Genomic DNA, 22,220 nt, shown 5'->3' on the forward strand with positions numbered 1-22,220 from the left:
GTTTTTCCTTATCTAACATACTTATACAGTGTTACTTTCTGCTTCTGTACTTAAATTATCTTGGCTTTGTGACTGCAAGTACACAGACTCTTTCATTTTCTTCCTACTTACATCACCTTTCTTTGCATGCTGACCTATTTTCTTAAAACCACTTAACAATCTGAAAAAATCCTCCTGCTCAATACTCCTTGAATCTTCATTCCCCCTTGAATCCCAAATAATTTTTCCACCAAGAGCATAGTTGATGTATTGGAATTTCAGAAAAGATAAAAGCAGACTCTGGTCAACGTAACAATTTATCAGATTGTGAGTGGCAATAAAGAATCACATATGTGAATCCTACCTTCCAATGCCATATATTTTTTAAATAGTGCTGAAAAGAACTTTGGACTCGTGAATGCCAAACTTACTTCTCCATCACCACCTTTCCAGTTTCCACTTCAAATACAGTTATTAGCCTGAAAAAAAACCTGAATATTTATGTTCTGAATAAGTGGTTTTGAACAAAATTCTGATGTTATTTGACTATGGAGCTGCTCACCTATAATCCCAGTTGTCAGGAGGCTGACACTTGAGAACCATGAGGTCAAGGCCAAGTACAGTTACATGATAAGAACTTGTCATTATAATAAAATTAAAGGCAACACAATATGTTTTTAGTAGTTTTTCTTCCTCCTTTCTACTTAAGATCTCCATTTTAGGGAGGCAAACACAGACTTAGGAAACAGCTAGAAAGAAACAAAAGCTTGTTAACACTGGTGTGGTATCAAGTTAAGTTTCTACCTATGCTGGCTAAGCTAATGAAAATTCTTAATTCTAAGTGTGATTCACATTGGTATCTATTTTTATATTACTTTTCATTCAATTAGCATACAGTTCCCAGAGAATGCCATGTTTACTGCTGCTGAAAGTCCTTTCTCCAAAGTCCTGCCAAACTGTACAAATGAGTTTTTGTCCTGTTCCTTGTCAGCAAGCCCCATCTCTGCCTTGCCTGACTCTGAATAGGAATGTATTTTGGGTAATAGTTTAAGAGGATAAATCTATGCCGAACACATGTTTTTTAAGTCATGCTCTGGAGACTGACAGAGAAGGAGAGAGTTGGCAGGAGTTGACAGAGAAAGACCTATAAACTCATGATGACAGAGAATCTAACTGGCTTTATTTAACACCAAGGTGAACCTGGCCAACAGTGCCCTAACTGAGGTTTAGATGGCTGATAGTTTATCCTGTTTGTTTTCATCAGCAGTGAGATATATGTGACTGTAGAAAGGCTGTGACCTTTGATGACAGGGCTCTGAAATTCAGGTAGTTTCACAGGCGACTAATAGCTGGAGCCTGTCTGATAATAGCTGAGTAACAAACAGTTCCTTGAATGGGAATCTTTGCTGGTACAGCTTTATGTACATAATATATTGTTTACCTAGTTAGGTAACTTGGTCATTTTTGACCTTGTCTTTTTTTTTCATTGTTAAACATAGAACTCAGAACCTTTCACAGGCTAAAATATATCCAATCCATCCTCTACACTTTTACCCTTTCTTTGTCCTAATTACATTCCAGTTAACAGATATACACAAGTTTGTTTCAGGTGATACTTTCTCTCATAAGCACTGTAAGAAGACAAGAATACTTTCTGTTTCCAGATTCATCTTTCTAGTGATCTCAATGATTTCCTAACAACCATTTCTTTGTAGGAAAAGAAGACACAATGATTGTATATTACTCTTTCTATTTCTATCAGCAATATTGTGCTCAAGTAGAAGCAATGCCAATGAGATTGAGGCTGATAAGCTGAATTAGACACATAATGATGCTAAAAGCATTTTGGATTGAATATTGTATTGTCTTTAAACATTATGCACACAGAGAACAGTCTGGTCAAGCATTTCGCCAATGAATCCCATTCATCATTGGAGGGTTGCCTGATCGGAGAACATCCATCATCACGAATATGCCGTTATTGGGTGATTTCAACACTGCCTCAGCACGATACACAAAACATACTTTTTCAAATAACTGTACCTGAAGGTCATGCATGTCATAATTTTAGACTATGCAGTGAAAGATTATATATTGTATATGACTATCTGACCTATTTATCCACAGGGTAACTGGGTAAATAATTAGGCCAGAAATGAATTACAAAATTGGACAATATACCCTAAGAAAGAGAAACAGATAAACAGATTGTGTCACATATATGCATAGATTTCATATCTTCAAACTATCATCATATTTACAAGTGTTTTAAAATCAGATTTTATATTATATCTCACAATTTACATTCAACAGTTCATAAAAGACAACTAATGTTAGATGCTAAGTATATATTTACTGCAAAGGCAAATATTTGTTACTCTCTTATGTAAGAAAAAAACCATCCAAAACAAAATATCATATTTATAATGTACATTGATTCATGATGATCACATATACATCATCTCATCACATTTTTGTGCACATGGCCCTTTATGTTTCCCCAAAGGAAAGCTGTGTAGGTAAGCATTAACATTGATCACATTTACTTATATACTCTTTCAAGGATCTCCTAATGGATCCATTTTAGCTTTTAAAAGAAAAAGAATAGTTATTTAATAGATTCTGTAGATTAAAATATCTATATGTTATGAAGTATCACTGCAATCTTAAAATTCATAAAAATGTTTAGAATGTGCATTTGCATCAGACTACTTATTTGAATGGAAGTTTGAAAGTCAATAACTTGCTGAGTAATGTTTGCATCTACCGAAAGCAATTAATAAAAGAAAAACTAAGGCAGGCATCTATAGCTGTTAGGCATACATATTCATTTTTTTACATATTGTTAACTTGTTGATTTAAAAAAAAATTCAAACAGGCAAACATTTTCAGTCCAATGTCTGAGAGTTATCACATCTGTGGTGAAATATCATGGCCAAAGTAACATGAGAAGGAAAGGCTTTATTTGTATCACTGTTCACTATTGAAGGAAGTCAGGACAGGAACTCAAACAAATAGGGAAGGGAACTGGAGGCAGGAACTGATGAAGAGGGCATGGAATGGTAATGCTCACCAGCTTGCTCCTCCTGACTTTCTCAGTCTGCTTTCTTACAGAATCTAGGACCAGCAGCCCAGGGAATGCCCCACCTACAATGGGGTGGGCCCACAAAATCAATCATTAAGTACAAAAATGCCCTACAGGATTTCCCATAGCCTAATTTTATGGAGGTAGTTTCTCAATTGAGGTTCTCTCTTCTCATATAAATTTAGCATGTATCAAGAAAACCTAAAACAAGCCAGTATAGTTACTAAACACAAAGTAAATTATTTTTAAAGTTATAAGATGAATCTAGGGTATTTTAATTTTACCTTATTTTGGATTATTCTGGAAACAATCTTCTTGGTGGAGAAAAATAATTTGTTGATTAAAAGGATAGGTAGCTTGCTGAATTTCATATAGTAAGTTAATAGAAAAGGAAAAAAATAATGTTCTTTATAAAGCAAATATTTTCATTTTAAATTTTAAATGATATATATGTATATGTGCATAAATATATATAAATACAACCTTCTGAAGCCATTTTTGTTATTATGAACAAACATTTTCTTACTAAGACTGCTTTTTCTATTTGTAAACACTGGTGATTTACTTTGTTACTGGCTAACATTAAGTCTAATGTTTATGCCCTCTCTTTTCTAGCATACTGAAAGCTACAAAAACAGCAATTCTCAAAACAATACTTTAGTATACTAGACTCTAGGGATGATATGGAGCATATTTCTCAGCCACAAGTCAGATAGAATTGATTCCTAAACAATTAGTGTCAATGCCGACTCAATAAAATGCATTACTTTTTATCTATCTATCTATCTATCTATCTATCTATCTATCTATCTGTATATATCCCTAATATCCCTATTATTTATCCTTGCGAACTAGGGACATTCTTATTAAAATGTGAAGAGTACTTGTTTGGAGAATGTGTTTTCTTACTGAAATTTTCTTTAACACATAGGTAAAAAATGTGATGAAACCTATCATGGCTGGGTTGCAGCAAACCAACAGTGAAAAGATTCTTCTGAGCTGGGTCCGACAATCAACACGTAATTATCCACAGGTTAACGTCGTCAACTTCACCACCAGCTGGTCTGATGGCCTAGCATTGAACGCTCTCATCCACAGTCACAGGTAAGTTTATTGCGAGATTTGAATTATTTTTAAGTATTTATTTAGACAGTGATGATGTATTTTATTACAGTGTGGTCCCTCTACTAGGCCACATGGTGTTAACAATATCAATCCAAGTCTGCTTGTTTGAGATAGGGTATCTCTAGGTAGGCCTAAGACTTGTGAGGCTCCTGTCTCAGTTCTAAGCAGGTAAAAGGATTACATGCTTTAAACACCATGGCTAGGATTTTTCTAAGTTTTAACTTACATATTGCTATGGTTGAAGGAAGAACAAAAATGGACACATTTTATAATGACACTCCTAAACAGCCAGATTATTTCATAACTTTGCTAATAAGGAGACTGATTAGTTTGAATAGAAACAGATCTATCTGTTTGAGCCTAGACTATACAACTAAAAAAGGTTCCCAATTTCATGTAAGTGGTTTTAGTGAGATCACCATCCTAGGAAAAATAATATGCAGGTAAACATTTTTCATATGAAACCTAAGTTTACATAACACACATTGTGATGTCCTGGTAGGTTTTTTTTTTTTTTTTTTTTTTTTTTTTTTTGTTTTTTTGGGTTTTTTTTTGTCAGGATTAAACAAAACACTAAGCATCTTAGCAATCATGGCAAAATAGGGGAATAGTGAGTTCTATAACTCAGTGTTCAGGAGATCAAAAGAAACAATTTCTCTATAGCAGCAAAGTAATTTCTGTGAATTAAGGAACAGTTCTGTGGACCTTCATGAAAATAACAGTGTCACAAAGCAGTTTTTACTATAGTCCAGACGTCTTATTGTTCTTAAAATGATGAAATAATTGTTTACTTTTCTTAGAAAATAAAGTTTAATAAATTAATTTGAAAGAGCTCAAATAAAATTATAACCACATGGGAAACAGCACATATACATACATATTTATATATAAAACATATCATACTAATACAATATTTTCATATGTACAAGCTATACAGCATCATTCTACATATGATATAATGTAATATTTCCTCCAAAAATATCTACTTTGGTCTTATTATTAACTGGCTATTTAAAATAGGATCAAATGAATTTTTTTTAATTAATGCCATTGGACTTCATCGTCCCAGAATCTCCATGCATGTTCTCTTTTGTCACTTACATTTATCTCTTTTTTGTTACCTTTTCTTTTTCACCAAGCTTACCATTTTTTCTATACCACTCTTGCTTCCAGAGAAGGTCAGAATATAAATTTTTCTTTGGAGTAAGCCTGAACTCAAGGGCAAACTCAAAGTAAGCATCTTTGTCAGGTGTCATGCTCCAGCTGGGCTTAATTAGCCTCATCCAGACTGGGTTTCTAGGTGAGTGATTCAGCAAACCTGACTGTAGGAAGGAGCCTGATTGGCCCTGATCCACACATTTAACAAGGTAAACAGACTGGTTTTCCTAAGTACAACAAAAGAAAATTTTTCACAGCTTCAATACAGTCAGGTAAGAAAAGATAGAGCTATCGATTTTGCATCATAGGTTTATGCTCATTAATGCAGCCACATGCTTCACATTAAGGGTCTGAAAAAAATATTGATCTTGCTCTTCATGTACACATTTGCAGATAAACAAAAATATTGAAGATCAGGTTATGTGCTCCTTGTTGGCTCTACAAAGTTTTTTCAAGTGGGAGACTTAATTTCAAGAAGCATGTTCACACACCATATTTGTTCATTTTATTTTTATAATTTTTGAATGTATTTGTAAGTAATACAGGAAACATCCAGCTTGTCCTATCCCTGACCCACTCTTTCTCTGCCACAGTGTATCTGCATTTATGTATTTTCTCCCTTGGTATTGAATGAGCCATCAATAACATCTTTTTATACATTACATGTTTAGTTTTCAAGAGGTTCCTCACAGTTGCTTAATGCTATTTCATGAATCATTTGCCTCTTTGTCTTTGACAGATGTTAATATTGTTTATCTAAAGGAAAAACATGTTTGGACTTTCTGTTCCAAGGTGATTGTCATTGGCACTCTTAGGAATGTCAGTCAGTGCCCTGATTTCAATAATTGAGAGACTACGCTATATAGAACAAAGACACAGAGCACAGAGACCTTGGAAATTAAAAGGTTTATGTTCAAACACAATGTCCAGTACAGTGAAGGTGAAAGGAAACCAGGTTCCACTTTTACAGAAAAAAAAATTGGTAACTGACGTGAAATATGTACCAGATAGGAACATTAAATTATAATGCCTCTAAAATTGCAATTAAAATTTCAGACTGACAACTTCTTTTCCTACCCCAGGATGTGGTTTAGCAAAATGTTATCTATTATGTTACTGACCTAGTTCAGCTCCCTGTTACTTATGATCTTTATTGAAAGGATTCAGGTGAGAAGACAGTAAGAATTTATTATAGAATAAATTGAGGTACAACCAGTGGTAAATGGGCAGTTCTCAAAGAGCCCATTTGTCAAGGAAAACACTGTCATGGGATGAGAGTCAACAGTAGTCAGAGAGACAGGTTTATAGGGCAAACTTTGGAGGGGTGAAAATAGACATTGGCCAAAAGGAAAATTTTGCCAACCTATATGTTTGACATAAGCATCATAATATTTCTTAAAACTCCTAGAACAGACACCTTTCCTGAAGTACATTTTCCTGCCTAAGTTATTGAGAAAACCATTTTAATTGACTCCTTAATTAAAGGAGAAAGTGATTATCTTTATTGTATACCAGAAAGCCAAAACAAGATAGTGTGATTTTAATCTTGTCAGTGGTACAGAGAGTCATATCTCAACCAATGACAAAGGAGAGATTCCAAATCAGATCCAGTTCATTTACTAAAGTCCTGAAATTTGGGTTTCTCAATTCAAAAACTGCTAATTCTGAGGAAGGGGCCCATCCTCAATAACCTTTAACCTCATTAACATCTATTTAGCTACCTAAGAGTCACCCCCAAGAATTGAAATCCTCAAAACATTCAGAATGTAACTACTTAATTACTTATATCTTGACCTTCCTAAGGAACTTTGGGAAGATTTCCTCAGAAGAACTTCCTTTGTATGGTTTACTTGGGAGTGATGAATCCAGTTGGACATTTCTAGAAGCTTGGTGACTGGCAGAGAAGACAAAAGCATAAGAAAAGGACATTTCTAATTCCTTTCTAGAAGTTAGCTAACTGTTGGTCCTAAGGCCCCCTCTGCAAGTTCTGATAAGAACCTGTTAGTATCCTGGTGAAGGTTTTTTTAAAAAATCATATTTCTTAATGTATTTAAAAATCTCTATAATACATATTGTTGAAAGACCATTGGAATTCATTGAATCTGGAGGCAAATTAGAGATTATAAGCAATAATCTTCACGTATATCTGAATATATAAAGGGTCACCCATAAAGTATTTCAGAGGGCTTGGGCTTATGGCTAAATAAGGACCTAAATGAACTTCTCGAAGTTCTTGGTAGCACTGCCCTTTAGGTAAGATGGTTCTCCTGTAAATATATATTTTTAAGATTTAATCTTATTCTTTTTACTTATTTGTATGTGTATGTATCTATTTGAGTATATGCCATATATGTGCAGGTGCCTGAAGAAGCCAGAAGAGAGCATTGGATCCCTGAAAGGTGTAGTTACAAGCAGTTGTTAGCCACCCAACATGGATTCTGGGAATGACTTCATGTCCTCTGGGAAAAGAGAAAGCACTCTTAAACAATGAGCAATCTCTTCAGTCTGATCCTGTTAATGGTATTTAGTGCATAATTTGAGGGCTCATTGGCAAATTCTGCTTTTCCAGAGCACTGAACTCTTCAAAAAGGAATAATGACAAAATTTAATACTCATAGATATATTTACAGACTGAATGATAATGGAGATAAAGAAAAGGTCATTATGGCATGAAAGAGATTTCAAGTTTGCAAAATAATTTTTGTTTCTAGCATTTGAAAAATACAACGCAAATAGAAACATTTAACAGTGCATAATATAAGGCATTCCATGCCAGGGAAGATATTGTTTATGGTAATGGCATGAATATTTTTCTTAAAAATATCTTTTTTAAAATTTTTGAGATGAATTTGATTATGTCACTTTCTCCTTGCCTTCACCCCTTGAAATCATTCATTCTCTTTCCAATTCATGATCTAAACATGATTTGGACAAGAAGAATACCAACACACATGCTAACATGAAAGTGGGAAAACTCACTGAGGTTTCAACCCTAGACAAAGAACTAGAAGCAACTAAGAAATGCCAAGGGCAGAAGTAATAACGGCCCCTAGGGAAGGGCACAACAATTGATAACTCCATACCAAATACACAAAAAAGTAACGTGGTAAGGACTAATTGTATTGTGTTTTTTATATTAAAGAGTGTGTATGTATTGTGTTTGTATCTAAAGAAACTGGTTTTAAAGAAATTATTTTATTTATTGGTTCTTTAAGGATTTCATATATGTTCACATAGTAGTTTGGTACAGAAAATGATAGTCTATAGGCCTTAATCAGGTTTGTTCTCTCTGCTAGATAAAGAATTAAAAGTTGAGAAAAATTTCAAGTTCAGCAGGTAGCAGCAAAGAAATTTATAACCCAGCAAACATAACCAGCAATTGAAGAAAGGTGTTCCCTGGGGATGAGGGTCACACATGTGCTGCAGGTACACAGAGAAAATGACCCTCTACAAAGTAGAAAGGGGACTTGGAAAGCTGAAAAATGCATTTTGAATGCCACTGAATTCCCCCCCTAATTTAGAGTTTGCCAGTTTGAAGAGAGATAAGATAGTTGACTGGCTAGGAACTGTTGTTAACATGTCCTGATTAGGCCTTGCCCTTTGCTGGTGGGAGACCAAAGCTAACATGGCCATTGATTTACATTGTAGGGCTTTTGTCTCCATTCAGGAGGGTGAAAGAGAAGCCAGCCATCTTAAGAGTTTACAACCTTTCTTACCAATATCTATGATCCCTCTTCTAATCTATTTGCCTACCAGAGAGTCTCTCTAGCACATAGTCTCTCATTTCAATGTCACAGGTCACCCTAACTGCTCTTAGAGGCGTGTGAACACTGACTGCTCTTACTGCTTCCACTTGACGAGGGTGCAAGATGTGGGGTGAACAGTCAGGGTGCCTCAGAGGAGACAGTTGATCTAAGGGGCCTTGATAAAACTTAACTGATGGTAGTTATACCAAACATAAGGTAGCAATATGGTGGTAGTGTTTCTTTGCAGTTTGTCATATGAGACCAGTAATATCTATAACATATAAAAAGTTAGACTGTCAATAGTACCATAAATCTTATTGAATGTGTAGATAGAAAAATAGTTTAGACTGTTTTGCCTTTATAAGAGGAAGAAAACCATCCAAAGATTCCTTGGCAGGCTTTGTCATAGGTAACAACTAGACTAATGATTTCTCTGCTACCATCATCTATTAGCAGTATACGATGTTGGAGGCCATTTGTGTGGTTTTAGAGTTCAAGTAGCCTTTTATCAACCAATTTGAGCACAGGAGATTGGCACTAAGTTTCTTCTACTATAACTTCATGGGAAACATAAAGAGATTGAAGAGAGAAAATCCTTTACATCATAGCTGACATAAGTTTTGTTGTTGTTGTTTAGAAAGGTGAGACATAATTTTGTAGCTGGCTATACTTTGTACCAGAAACTTTTCAGCTAAAGTACTTTAGAAGGCTTAATGGCAGGGTCTTACCAGTAAGAAATGCCTCTGCCTATGTACCAGCTGTAATGTCCAGTAGAAGTAGACAATATGTGCAAAACCTGAGTGAAATAAAGATTCCATTTGTTGTAGTCATAACCAGACATCAGCATCTGTAAGTTTGCCAACAGAGTATCTGGTAGCCTCATTTAACCACAGAACATGATTGATTAGGACACATGACATCACATTATAGCTATGAGAAGTACCATTCTGGAAACAGATAGAGTTATCAGAAAGATTATTAGTGAGAAATAGTTGTCCAAATAACATCTTGCACGGTTAAGTATAATGTCTAAGGACTGATACAGAAACATACTGATTATTAATACTGGTTATAATTTCCTTTTGCATGTTTAAGACCATGTAGGTGGGGCACATTTATCATACTCTTTTTACTGTCAAAAAAGTAAAGAATTTGAAGGAATCTTGGAAAATTTAGATTTCAACTGTGTTAAGAAGTCTTATTAAATAAAGAACATGGAGCCAAATATATGGGTGAAAGCCTTAGGTTTTGGTTGTTTAATGAGTTATGGATATTGTCATTGTTTATGATGGTTGGAAGTTATTAATTGGTAATGGTCAGGAAAAAAGCTGAACAAGGAGATTAGATTCAGAGATATTGTTTAAAAAAAGAAAAGGAAGAAGAAAGAAAAGAATATAGATATGAGATAGATCATTGAATCTAGTTTGAAAAAAGATAAAGGAATAATATAATAAATGGGTAGATCATTGAATCTACTCTAAAAAGAAAAGGGGGAAGATATAAAAATGACAAAAGGTAGATATTGAATCTATTATGAAAAGAATAAAAAGAGAATATGGATATAAGTAATGAAAATTTTTGTTTGAATTTGTCAAATGTTAATGGATGAGACATCTTTAATGTAATTCTTGACTGTATATATTGTGTATACTTATTGTATATTGTTTTTCTTGTATTAGTTATGAGCTTTTTAAAATTTTAGACAAAAAAGGGGAAATGTGGTGATATTGTGTTCCCCAAAATATAGTGCACCCTAATAAACATATCTGGGGTCAGAGAACAGAACAGCCACTAGATATATAAGCCTGAAAATAGTGGCACACATGCCTTTAATCCTAGCATTCCAGAGGCAGAGATCTGTCTGGATCTCTGAGTTCAAAGCCACACTGGAAACAGTCAACATGGTAACAAGAACCTTTAATTCCAGGAAGTGATGTCAGGAAGCAGAAGGGTATTTAAGGCATGGGGCTGAGCAACCAGAGCCAGGTTAAGCTTCTTGGCTTTTAGCAGCAGTTCAGCTGAGATCCATTTGGATGAGAACTCAAAGGCTTCCACTCTGAGGAAACAGGATCAGCTGAGGAATTGGTGAGGTGAGGTGAGGAAGCTGTGGCTTGTTCTGCTTCTCTGATCTTCCAGTGTTCACCCCAATACCTGGCTCCAGGTTTGTTTTTATTAATAAGACCTTCTAACAATTTGTGCTACATCCTGCTCAGCAGCTCTGTAGCATATAAAATGCAAGCTACTTCTGTCTAACCTGTACCTTTATTGCCTTGCTTTTCTTCCCTTTCATTGGCTCTTAGCCCAGCTACCTCACTTCCTTGTCACTGCCTGCCTGTACAGACCTCCAGGTCTCTATGGCTGGTACTGGGATTAAATGCGTGTGTCACCACGGCTTGGCTCTGTTCCCTAGTATGACCTTGAATACACAGAGACAGACACTAGGATTAAGGGGGTGTGCTATCACTGCCTGACTTTTGCGTTAATGGCCTGCTATTTCCTCTGATCTCCAGGCATGATCTCCAGAGATGAGTCTATTTCACATGTATCCTCCTTCATAGCACAGGTCAAGCTTAGCACAAAATGGATTCTGAGAGACAGACACTAGCTCCAATCAAGCTGCCTTTGTAGGACAGACTAAGATGAAGACCACATCACTTCATCTAACCTTATTTTGGTATAGATACTAGGTCTTGCCAAGCTTCATCCTTAGGACAGACTGACAGAGAGCATTCTAGTTCATTCTTAAAGTTATTCTTAGGACAAGTAAGGACAAGACAAAATACAGGTTGAGAAGCAGACACTAACTCCCTCCAGTCCCAATAATGACTCATCTTTGTTCTTATTATTAAACCAGTGTTTGAACACTGTGTGAATTATTACAATGAATGTCAAAATGGTACAGGCCAGATATGTCTTAGGGAGGTCATATATTTCCAGGAAAATGTCATTCATCATACAGGCAAAAAGGTTATTAAATTCTTGTGAGGTAATGTTGTCAGCCATATTACAAGAATTACTCAAAATTTGTTAGTCAGTTTTAAGGTGTAAAATTATCAAGTACTTTTACTTGAAAGAAGCTTACCTTTCCATGGTTTTGGGGGGTGCAGTAGCACTTTTCAGCCAGCAGGAGGCGTTGGTATAGCTCCAAAGCAGGGCCTGCTGGCGACCTTGGCTGGCAGCAGCTGAAGGCAGGAGCCAAGATGGCGGGGAAACGGCACTCAGGGAGGAGTGGGAACGCCTCACTCACAGCGGTTTTCGCTGGTCTAGGGGATAAGCTAGGGAACTGAGACCGGACTAGCTGCTCCCTTTTTCGGGAATGGAACCATGTAGGTGTCCCCTGGTTAACAGGAACTTTGCAGGCAGGTTTAGGTACCCGCCAGCAGGGGAGGAGGCTGAGGGAGGGAGCCGCCTGGGCCTTTGGAATTTGCCCCATGTGAGCGCCAGATATTGGTGAAATTATTAAGGCCACTCCACGTAGTTAAAAGGGAGGTTTATTTTGTGGGCTAACTTACAAGTGAAGGGGTAGGCTGCAGGGTCTGGCAAAGGTATAGCGCAGTCCGGCGGTGTTCTCTGGAGAACTCTGCTCGGTATACCTCCAGCGTCCAGGGTCCAGGAACCAAGAGAGACCTCTTCCCGATGATCCTTCTTCCGCTTCCTCCTCTGCCCTCCCCTTGTGGGCGTGACCATTACAGAAGCCTCAATGGGGGTTGGAACTTCCAGGTCAATGCTGGGATGGCTATCCACTACACCACATCACTTCATTTCTAACCTTATTTAGGTATAGATACTAGGTCTTGCCAAGCTTCATCCTTAGGACAGACTGACAGCACTCTAGTTCACTCTTAAAGTTATTCTTAGGACAAGTAAGGACAAGAAAAAATACAGGTTGAGAAGCAGACACTAACTCCCTCCAAGACTCTTCTGTTGAACATTCTGAGTTGGAGAGCACACGAGTTCATTCCTATCTTCCTCTATAGGGCTAATATAATTAGAATGACATTGATCCTGACAGATACTTGCTCCCTTCAAGCCTCCTATGTAGGACAGATTGAGTGAATAGCATACTAATTCATTCATAACCATATCTATGACACAGATCAAGGTTAGTATACTTTAGATTCAGGATGACAGATATCAGCATCTTACATACCAGTTTACTCTTCCCTCCTCTATAGATCAAGGATAGGATGACATGAGTTCTGAGACGTTGATATAAGCTCCCTCAAGCTTCCCCTACAGGACAGATTGAGGTGCAGGAAGACAGGTTCACACCTATGCTTAAACATAGGACAGATTAAGGTTAACATAACATGTGTTCTATGAGACAGACACTATCTCCTTCCAAGCCTTTTTCATAGGAGACATTGAGTGTGAAAGCATATTCGATCATACCCAATCTCCTCTATAGGACAGATTAAGGTTGGAAAGATGTGGATTCTGAGAGTCAGATTCTAGTTCCTTCCCAATCTCCTCCATAGGACAAACTGAGCTGGAGAGACCCCCTAATTCATTTCTAACCTTCTCCTTAGGACAGGTCAAGGTTTGGACAACATGGATAGTGAAAGAAACTACCTTCCTTCTAGCATGTTTTGTAGGGCATTCTGAGCAGTTCATTTGTAACTTCTTCTATATACCCAATTACATTAGGATAGTATGGGTTCCAAAAGACAAAAACTAACATCCTGCAATCCTCCTTTGTTAAGACAGCCTGAGATTGACAGCTTCATAAGTTCACTTTTATTCACCTAGAACACTTTGAAACTATGCTGCAGAGTAGATCATAGTAACAACAGCTTGGAATCTGAGACACATATGCTAGTTTTTTCTAGCACAATGGTTCTCAACATGTGGGCTGTGACCCCTTTTGAGGGTCAAATGACCCTTTCATAGGGGTCACCTAAGATAATTAGAAAACTCATATATTTACATTACAATTCATAACCATAGGAAAATTACAATTAAGAAGTAACAATGAAAGTAATTCTGTGGTTGGGGAGCATCACAATATGAGAAACTATATTAAAAGAGTTGCAGCATTAGGAAGGTTGAAAACTACTGCTCTAGCTCTTTTTCATGGAATAGGTGGAGGTGTAGAACATGCTAGGACACTCCCATAGTTATCTGTAGAACCGATGAATGTGGATTCTGAGAGAGAAACACTAGGTTCTTTCAAGACTCCTTGGGAAGAAAGACTGAAGTAGGATTCTCATTGCATCACTCTAAGTATTTATACTATGTGTAACTATGCATACATAGGACAAATAAATATTAGAATGATTCAGTTTTGAGAAACAGATACCAGCTCCCTCCAAACCTCATCTGTAGAAGAGACACTCTAGTTAATTGCTAACTTCTTTCATAGAACATAAGATTAATATAACAGGGATACTAAGATACACTCACTAGCTCCATCTAATCATGATCTATAGGTCAGAATGTGGTGGAGAACACACTAGTTCATGCTAATACCCCTCAGTAGGACATATGATAGATAGGATGAAATGGATTCTGAGAGAAAGACAGATAAGGTTAGGACTGACCAACATTTCTTTGTACTACTACGAAAAAAACCCAGAGGGTGATAGTGTCTGTCTCTCAGGTTCCAATTGTAGTAATCTTGATCTGTCCTACAGAGGCAGTTAGAAGTGAGCTAGTATGCTCTCCACCTCAGTCTTTCCTACAAAGGAGGCTTGTAGGGAGCTGGTGTCTGTCAGGCTCCATGTCATCATAGTTTGAAATATCCTGCTGAGGATGTTAAAAATGTACTAGTTTGTTCTCAACCTCAGTCTGTCTTACAGAGGAGGCTTTGGCAGAGCTAGTCTGTCTTTCAGAATACATTTCACTCTAATTCATTCTGCTTAACAGGGTAGGTTAGAAGTGAAGTGATACGTTTTTCACTTCAGATTGTCCTATGGGTACTTGGAGGAACTAGTGTTCTTCTCTCAAAAACCACATAGTTTTGTTTGGTTTTTTTTTTTTTTTTGAGACAGGATTTCTCTGTGTAGTTTTGGTGCCTGTCCTGGATCTCACTCTGTAGATCAGGTGGGCCTTGAACTCACAGAGATCTGCCTTGCTCTGCCTCTCAAGTGCTGGGATTAAAGATGTGCACCACATTGCCTGGCTAAAAAAAAAAAAAAAAAAACCACTTAGTTTTAAACTTAATCTTTTTCATGAAAAAAAGTTAAGAATGAACTATTGTAAAATCCACCTCAATATGTCCAAGAGAGGATGCTAGGAGGGGCCTAGTGTCTGTATCTCAGTATTCATATTGTCCTTAATTGCTCTGTCCTATTGAGTTGGACAGAAATGAACTAGTTTACTCTCCAACAGCCTGTCCTACTAAGGATGCTTCCATAGACCTAGTGGCTCTCTAATAATATATGTTGCCCTAACCTCCATCTATCCTACACAGGAGGCTAGGAGTAAACTAGCATAATCTCCATGTCAGTCAGTCCTATGGAAGGGGAATTGGAGGGAGCTAGTGTCTGTGTCTCAGACTCCATGTCATCCTAAACTTAATCTCTCCTATGGAGGAATTTAGAAGTGAACTACTGTACTCTACTTCAATTTGTTCTACTAAGGCATCTTGGAGAAATTTTGTCTTTATCAGCATCCAGCTTTTCTTAACCTTTGTATGTCCTACCAATATGGTTAGGATTATACTACTGTGTATTAGACCTCAGTGTGTCCTACAAAAACGTCTTGGATGGAATTAGTGTTTGTTTCTCAATATTCATGTCATGCTTATCTTGATCTGTTCTAAAGGGTGAGTTAGGAAAGAACTAGTGTGTTCTCCACCTCAATATGTCCCAAGAAAGAGATTTGGAGGGAGCTAGTGTCTATTTCTCAGAATCCATGTTGTACAAACCTCCTTGATATTTCACATACACAATGTTAGAGGAGAACTATTGTGTCCTTCACCTCAATCTATCCTACAAAGATGCACAGGGACAGCTAGTGTATATCTCTCACAATCCTAATTGATCTATACTAAAAAGCAGAACTAGTATGCACTCAAACTCAGTATATCATACAAAAGAAGGTTGGAGGGAGCTAGTTTATGTATTGTTTTCCGAACTTGTTTATCCTACAGAGTATGTTATCAATGTTCTTCTCTGATTCCCATCTCAGATTGTCTTACAGAGAAGACTTGGATGAAGCTAGTGTATTTCTGGATCCATGTCATTATAACCTTCATCTGTCCTGTGGAGGAGTTTAGGAGTGAACTAGTATCCTCCACAACTCAATCTGTCCTACAAGGCAGCTTATATGGCACTAGTGTCTGTCTCTCAGAATCTGTGTTTTCCCGACTTGATATGTTCTATGGAAGAGATAATTGATGAATTGCTGTGCTTTTCACTTCACCATGTCCTATGGAAGAAGCTTGAAGGTAGCTATTGTTTTTCTCTCAGTATCCATGTTGCCTGAAACTTGTTCTGTAATTAGGAGTATGGTAGGAATGAACTTGTGTGGTCTCCAGCTCAGTCTGTTCTTTAAAGAGAGACTGGAGAGAGCTACTTTCTGTCTCAGATGCATTTATTTCTAACCTTGATCTGTCACAAGCACAAGTTATGTTCCACTGTGCTCTCCACCTTAATGTATCCTACAATGAAGGCTTAGAGGGAGCTTGTTTCTATCTCTCAGAATATCTATTTTCAGCCATTTTCTGTCATAAGTAGGAGGACAGGGGGTGACCTAGTGTGCTCTCCACCTCATTCTTCCTAGAGGAGGTTTGGTGGGAGCTAATGTCTTTCTTTCAGAATCCAAATTGGTCTGTCCTGTGGAACATTGAATCCATGTCATCTTAAACTGCATCTGTCCTGTGGAGGTGATTTAGAGTAAACTAGCATGTTTTCCCCTTCAGTTTCTCATACTGAAAAATTTCAGATGGAGATAGTTTCTCTCTCTTTCAAAGCCCAGGTTTTCCCAAGCTTGATATGCCCTACAGATAAGGAAAGGAATGAACTAATGTGCACTCCAACGAAAGCGGCTTGTAGTGAGGTTGTGTCTGGGTCTCAGAATACATGTTGTCAATCTTTCCTGTTGAAGAGGCTATGAGTAAATTTTACTATGTTCTCCAATCAAGTATGTCATAAGAAAGAGGCTTGGAGATCAATGTTAAGAAAATGTGGAATGAGAAAGGCAAGCGGTAGCTCCCACCAAGCCTTCTTGATCAGACAGACTTTGGTAGAGACCACACTTATTCACTCATAACCTCATCCATAGGACAGATCAAGCTCATCACAGCACTGGTTCTTAAAGACAGATACTAGCTCCCACCAAGATTCCTCTATAGGACAGACTAAAATGGGATGCACCTTAGTTCACTCCTATTTTCTTTAGTCAACAGATAAATGTTAGGAAAACATGGATTCTGAGGGACAAGACACTTGATTTCTCTGAGACTTTTTCAAAGACAACCTGAGGTCAGCTGTAAACTAATTAGTGCTTAGTTTAATTACTTAAATTAGTTTAAGTACTTAACTTCTCCATAAAATGGATCAAGTTTAGGCCAACTTTGATTCTATGAGAAAGAAACTAACTCTTTCCCAGTAGGACAAACTGAAATGGAGAGTACACTAATTCACTCCTAATCTCCCCTATAAGACAGACCATAGATTGCATGAGATGGATTCTGAGAGACCAACATACTATCTCAATCCATTCTTGACTAAGCAGGACAGACCGTGGTGGAAAACATACTAATTCACTTGTAACCTTATCTGGAGAATGGAGCAAGGATTCTAATAAATGGACAGTTAATCTCTCCATTTTCCTTCTGGTGGACAGGCTGAGGTACAGCACACAACTTTACCTCTGACCTCCTCTGTAGGACAGATAAAGGTTACTATGATTTAAAATCTGAGAGATAGACACTACATAGCCCCTAGCCTCCTCAGTAGAACAGGCTGGTGTAGAGAGCACACTACTTCATTAATAACATCCTCAGTAGGACAAATCAACTAAGAACAACATAGATTCTTAGAGACAGACACTAGATCCCTACATGCCTCCTGTGTAGAACACACTACTTTACTTCTAAACTCTTCTGTTGTACAGAAGGCATTTGAACATGGATAGTAAGAGACAGACACTAGTCCCTCCAGCTCTTTTCTACAGGATAAACTGAAGTGTTGAGCCCCATTCGTCAAACTTGTCCTTTTCTGTAGGGCAAATCAACATTAAGACAACATGGATTCTGAAAGCCGGGCATTGCTCTTCACAAGCCTTCTACAATGACAGTTGGTTAGAGAGCATACTAGTTCACCTATGACCTCCATAGGACAGATTAAGATTAACACAATATGATTCTTAGAGAAAGATACTACCACCCACCAAGACTATGTAGAAGGGACTGAGATGGAAAGTACATTAGTTCATTAATAACTTCTTCAGTTTTACAGAATGAGTTTAGAACAACATGTATTCTAAAGGACAGAAACTATATCACTCAAGACTTTGAAGCCAGATTGAGGTATAATTCATACTAGGTGATTCCCAACCTTATCCATGAGGCAGATTGAGAGTAGGGCAACCTGGGATTCTGAGAGAGATAAACTAATTCCCTCTAAGATTCATCACTCAGTGTGATAGACAGAAATGGAGAGCTCAGAGATTCACTCCTAATATCCTCCATTGGACAGATCAGGGAGTTATATTGCATGGATTCTGAGAGAATGCCACGAGCTCTCTCCATGCTTCCTCTATAGGACAGAGTTTGTTTGAAGGCAATTAATTTTATCCTAACCTCCTTTGTAGGATGATCAAGCTTAGTACAGCATGGAGTCTAAGGTCAAGACACTAGCTCCCTCCAGCTCTTTTACACAGAATATACTGAGCTATAGAGCATGTTAGGATACTCCTTTCCTTTTCTATAGGGCAGATCAAGAATATGAAGGCATGGATACTGAAAGACAGGATATCTAAGACAGCACTGTCTTAGATATTCCTACATAGGATGTGCCACATGACATATCACACTAAGTAAATCTTTATCTTATCCATAGAAAAGATCAAGGTTAAGACAACTTGAGGCAAGAGTGGTGTGGGGGGGGGGGGGCGTTGGATCTGCCTCTATTAAATGTACCTCCCTATGAGAAGCCTTAACTTCTTATAGGAGGGAATGGGCTATGGGTTGTGAGGGGAGGCTAGAGAGGCAGGAGGAAGGTAGAGAAGGATCTTTAGTATGTAAAATGAATACAAAATTTTCTTAATAAAAAATAAAATAAATAAATAAAAAAGAAAAAATGACAACATAGGTTTTGAAAGATAGACACTAGTAACCTTCATGTCTCCTCAGTGGAATAGAATGAGGTGGAGAGTCAACTACTTCTCTCTCAAACTTCTCAATAGGACAAATCAAATAATAATAATATGAATTGTAATGGACAGGCTCTATCTCCATCAAAACCTTCTCCATTGGACACACTGAGGTGGAGAGTACACTAATTCACTCCTAACCTCCTCTGTTGAACAGACCAAGTTAGAATGACAAAGATTACAGACACTAGTTTCCATTAATACTCTTCTGTAGGGCAGATTGAACTGTAGAAACATTAAATTTCTAACCTCTTCTGCAGAACAGAAAAGTAAGGACAACATGGATAATGAGAGATAGACACTAGCTCCCTTCAACTATTTTCTGTGAGGTGTTTAAAGACTAGTGTATGCTAGATAACTCCCATCCTTATTTGTAGAAAATGAATTTTGAGAGATAGACACTAACTTTCACCAAATTGTCTTCATAAGAAAAATTGAAGTGAAGAGCAGACTAATTCACTCCTCATCTCCTTTAGAGGACAGATAAAGCTTAGCATAGCATGTATTGTGAGAGACAGACATTAGCTTTCACCATGGCAGTTCTATAGGAAAAAATGAGAAGAAGAGTACGCCTGTGTTCACGCTTATCCATTTCAGTTACACAGGACAACATAGATTCTGAGGGATGGACACTATCTCCCTTTAAGACTCTTTTCTAGCATATACTAAGGTGGGGTGCACACTAGTTAACTTCTAACTTTATTAGTGGGACAGTTCATGTTTTGGACAACCTGAATTCTGAGAGAGAGAAAATAATTCACTCCTCAGTATGACAGGCTGAAGTGCAGAGCACTCTACTTTACCTTTAAATGCTTCCATTGGTAAGATCATGGTTTGGGGAACATGGATTCTGAGCACTTACACTACATCACTTCATGCCTGCTCTGTAGGAAAGACTGGCAGAAATCACAAGAATTCACTCCTTACCTCTTCTATAGGACTCATCAAGTTTAGGGTGATATGGATTCAGAGAAAGAGAGGAGAGAGGAGAGAGAGAGAGAGAGAGAGAGAGAGAGAGAGAGAGAGAGAGAGAGAGAGAGAAGCTCACTTCAGCTCTTTCCATAAGATATACTGAGGTGTATAAGTCACTCATACCCCAATTTGTAGGAATGATCTAGATTCAGACAACATGGATTCTAAGAGATAGACACTAGATTCATCCAAGCCTTATCAATAAAACAGACTGAGTGGGAGAATACAATAGTTCACATGCAACCTCCTCTGGAGGACAGGTCAAGTTTAGCATAACATTGACTCTGAGAAATAGATTCTAGATCCCATAAATCCTCCTCTGTTGGGCAGAGTGAGGTGGAGACCACACTAGTTCACTCCTATCTTCTTCAGTAGGACAGAATAAGGTTCTGAGAAACAGACACTATGTCCCTCTAAGACTTTTAAAAAGGACAGACAGAGTACAACTGAACACTAGTTCACTCATAACCTCATAGGTAGGACAGATCAAAGTTAGGATAACAGGTATTCTGAATGAGAGAATGTTATTCTCTCCAAGATGCATTAGTAGGACAGATTTAATTAAAAAAAATCACAATTTACTCCTAAGCTCCTATGTACAATGCTACTATGATCAATGCTATAATTACATGCATTCTGAGATAGACACTACCTGTCTTCTGTTCCTCCTCCATATTAAGCATTGATGTGGAGAACACACTAGTCCAATCTAATCACTTATATAGGAAAGATAATGATTATGACAAGAGTTCTGTGAAGGAATCATGACCTCCATCCACCTCTTATTAGTAGGACAGATTGAAGTGGAAAGCACACGAGGTCACTCCTGTAATCCTCTGAAGGATAGATCAAGTTAGGACAACACAGATACTTAGAGACAGACATAGTTCCCTGAAGCCAAGTGCATCAGGCATACTTAGGTAGAGAGCACAGTAGTTCACTATTGACCTCTTGCATTGGAGAGATTAATTCAGGGGAAAAATGGATTAAGATAGACAGACACTAGCTCCCTCCAAGCCACTTCAATAGTATAGAATGGTGTAGAGTGCACACTAGTTCAGTCCTAAATGTACCCATTGGAAAGATCAAGGTTGGCATAAGATATATTGTGAGAGTGAGTCACTAGATCCCTCCACACTTCCACAGCACAGAGTAATTAGGAGACTATACAAGTTCACTTCTATCCTTTTCACTGGGGGCAGATAAAGCTTAGGCCAACATGGATTCTGAGAGACAGACTTAAGCACCCTCTAAGATTCTTCAATAAGATAGGGTGGGGTGTGAACATTACTTCACTCAAACCCTTATCTGTAGGACAGATTAAAGTTAGAACAAGCAGAATTTTGAGACATAGACACTAACTGCATCCAAGCCTCTCCAGTAGGACTGACTGATGGTGATCACACTAGTTAACTCCTAACCTCCTCTATTGGACAAACCATGTAAGAAATATATGGATATTGAGAGACAAGGATTAGTTCCCTCCAGCTCTTTTCCACGGGGTATTTTTTATCTGTAAGGAAGGTTCATGTTAAGAAAACATGGATTCTGAGAGACAGACTACTAGCTCCTACCAGGCTCCTCCATAGGACACACTAAGGTGAAGAGCACATTAGTTCCCTTGTAGCATCCTCCAGAGGGCAGGTCAAGCTTAGCACAACATGTATTCTGAGAGTTAGACACAAGCTTCCCCCATGCCATCTCTGTAGGACAGAATGACGTAGCAAGCATGGGAGCTCGTTCCTATCCTCTTCAGTAACACAGATCAAGGTTAGGAAACCATGGATTCTAAGAGACAGACACTGGGTCCATCCAAGACTCCTTTGGAGGACAGA

The 22,220-nt window shown here is 37.7% G+C and overlaps 1 protein-coding gene across 4 annotated transcripts in view; it reads left to right on the top strand.

Annotated features, from left to right (window-relative positions):
* Dmd (dystrophin) overlaps positions 1 to 22,220 on the top strand; it is a 1,920,150-nt gene that overhangs the window by 191,328 nt on the left and 1,706,602 nt on the right. For all 4 annotated transcript variants that reach the window (XM_036174407.1, XM_036174408.1, XM_036174405.1 and 1 more), the window contains one exon: positions 3,996 to 4,168. In XM_036174407.1, coding sequence (XP_036030300.1) covers positions 4,008 to 4,168 — 161 coding nt within the window. In that variant the 5' untranslated portion in view covers positions 3,996 to 4,007. The remainder of the gene's footprint in view (positions 1 to 3,995; positions 4,169 to 22,220) is intronic.

Source organism: Onychomys torridus, chromosome X, assembly GCF_903995425.1.
Source record: "Onychomys torridus chromosome X, mOncTor1.1, whole genome shotgun sequence".
Classification (NCBI taxonomy): domain Eukaryota; kingdom Metazoa; phylum Chordata; class Mammalia; order Rodentia; family Cricetidae; genus Onychomys; species Onychomys torridus.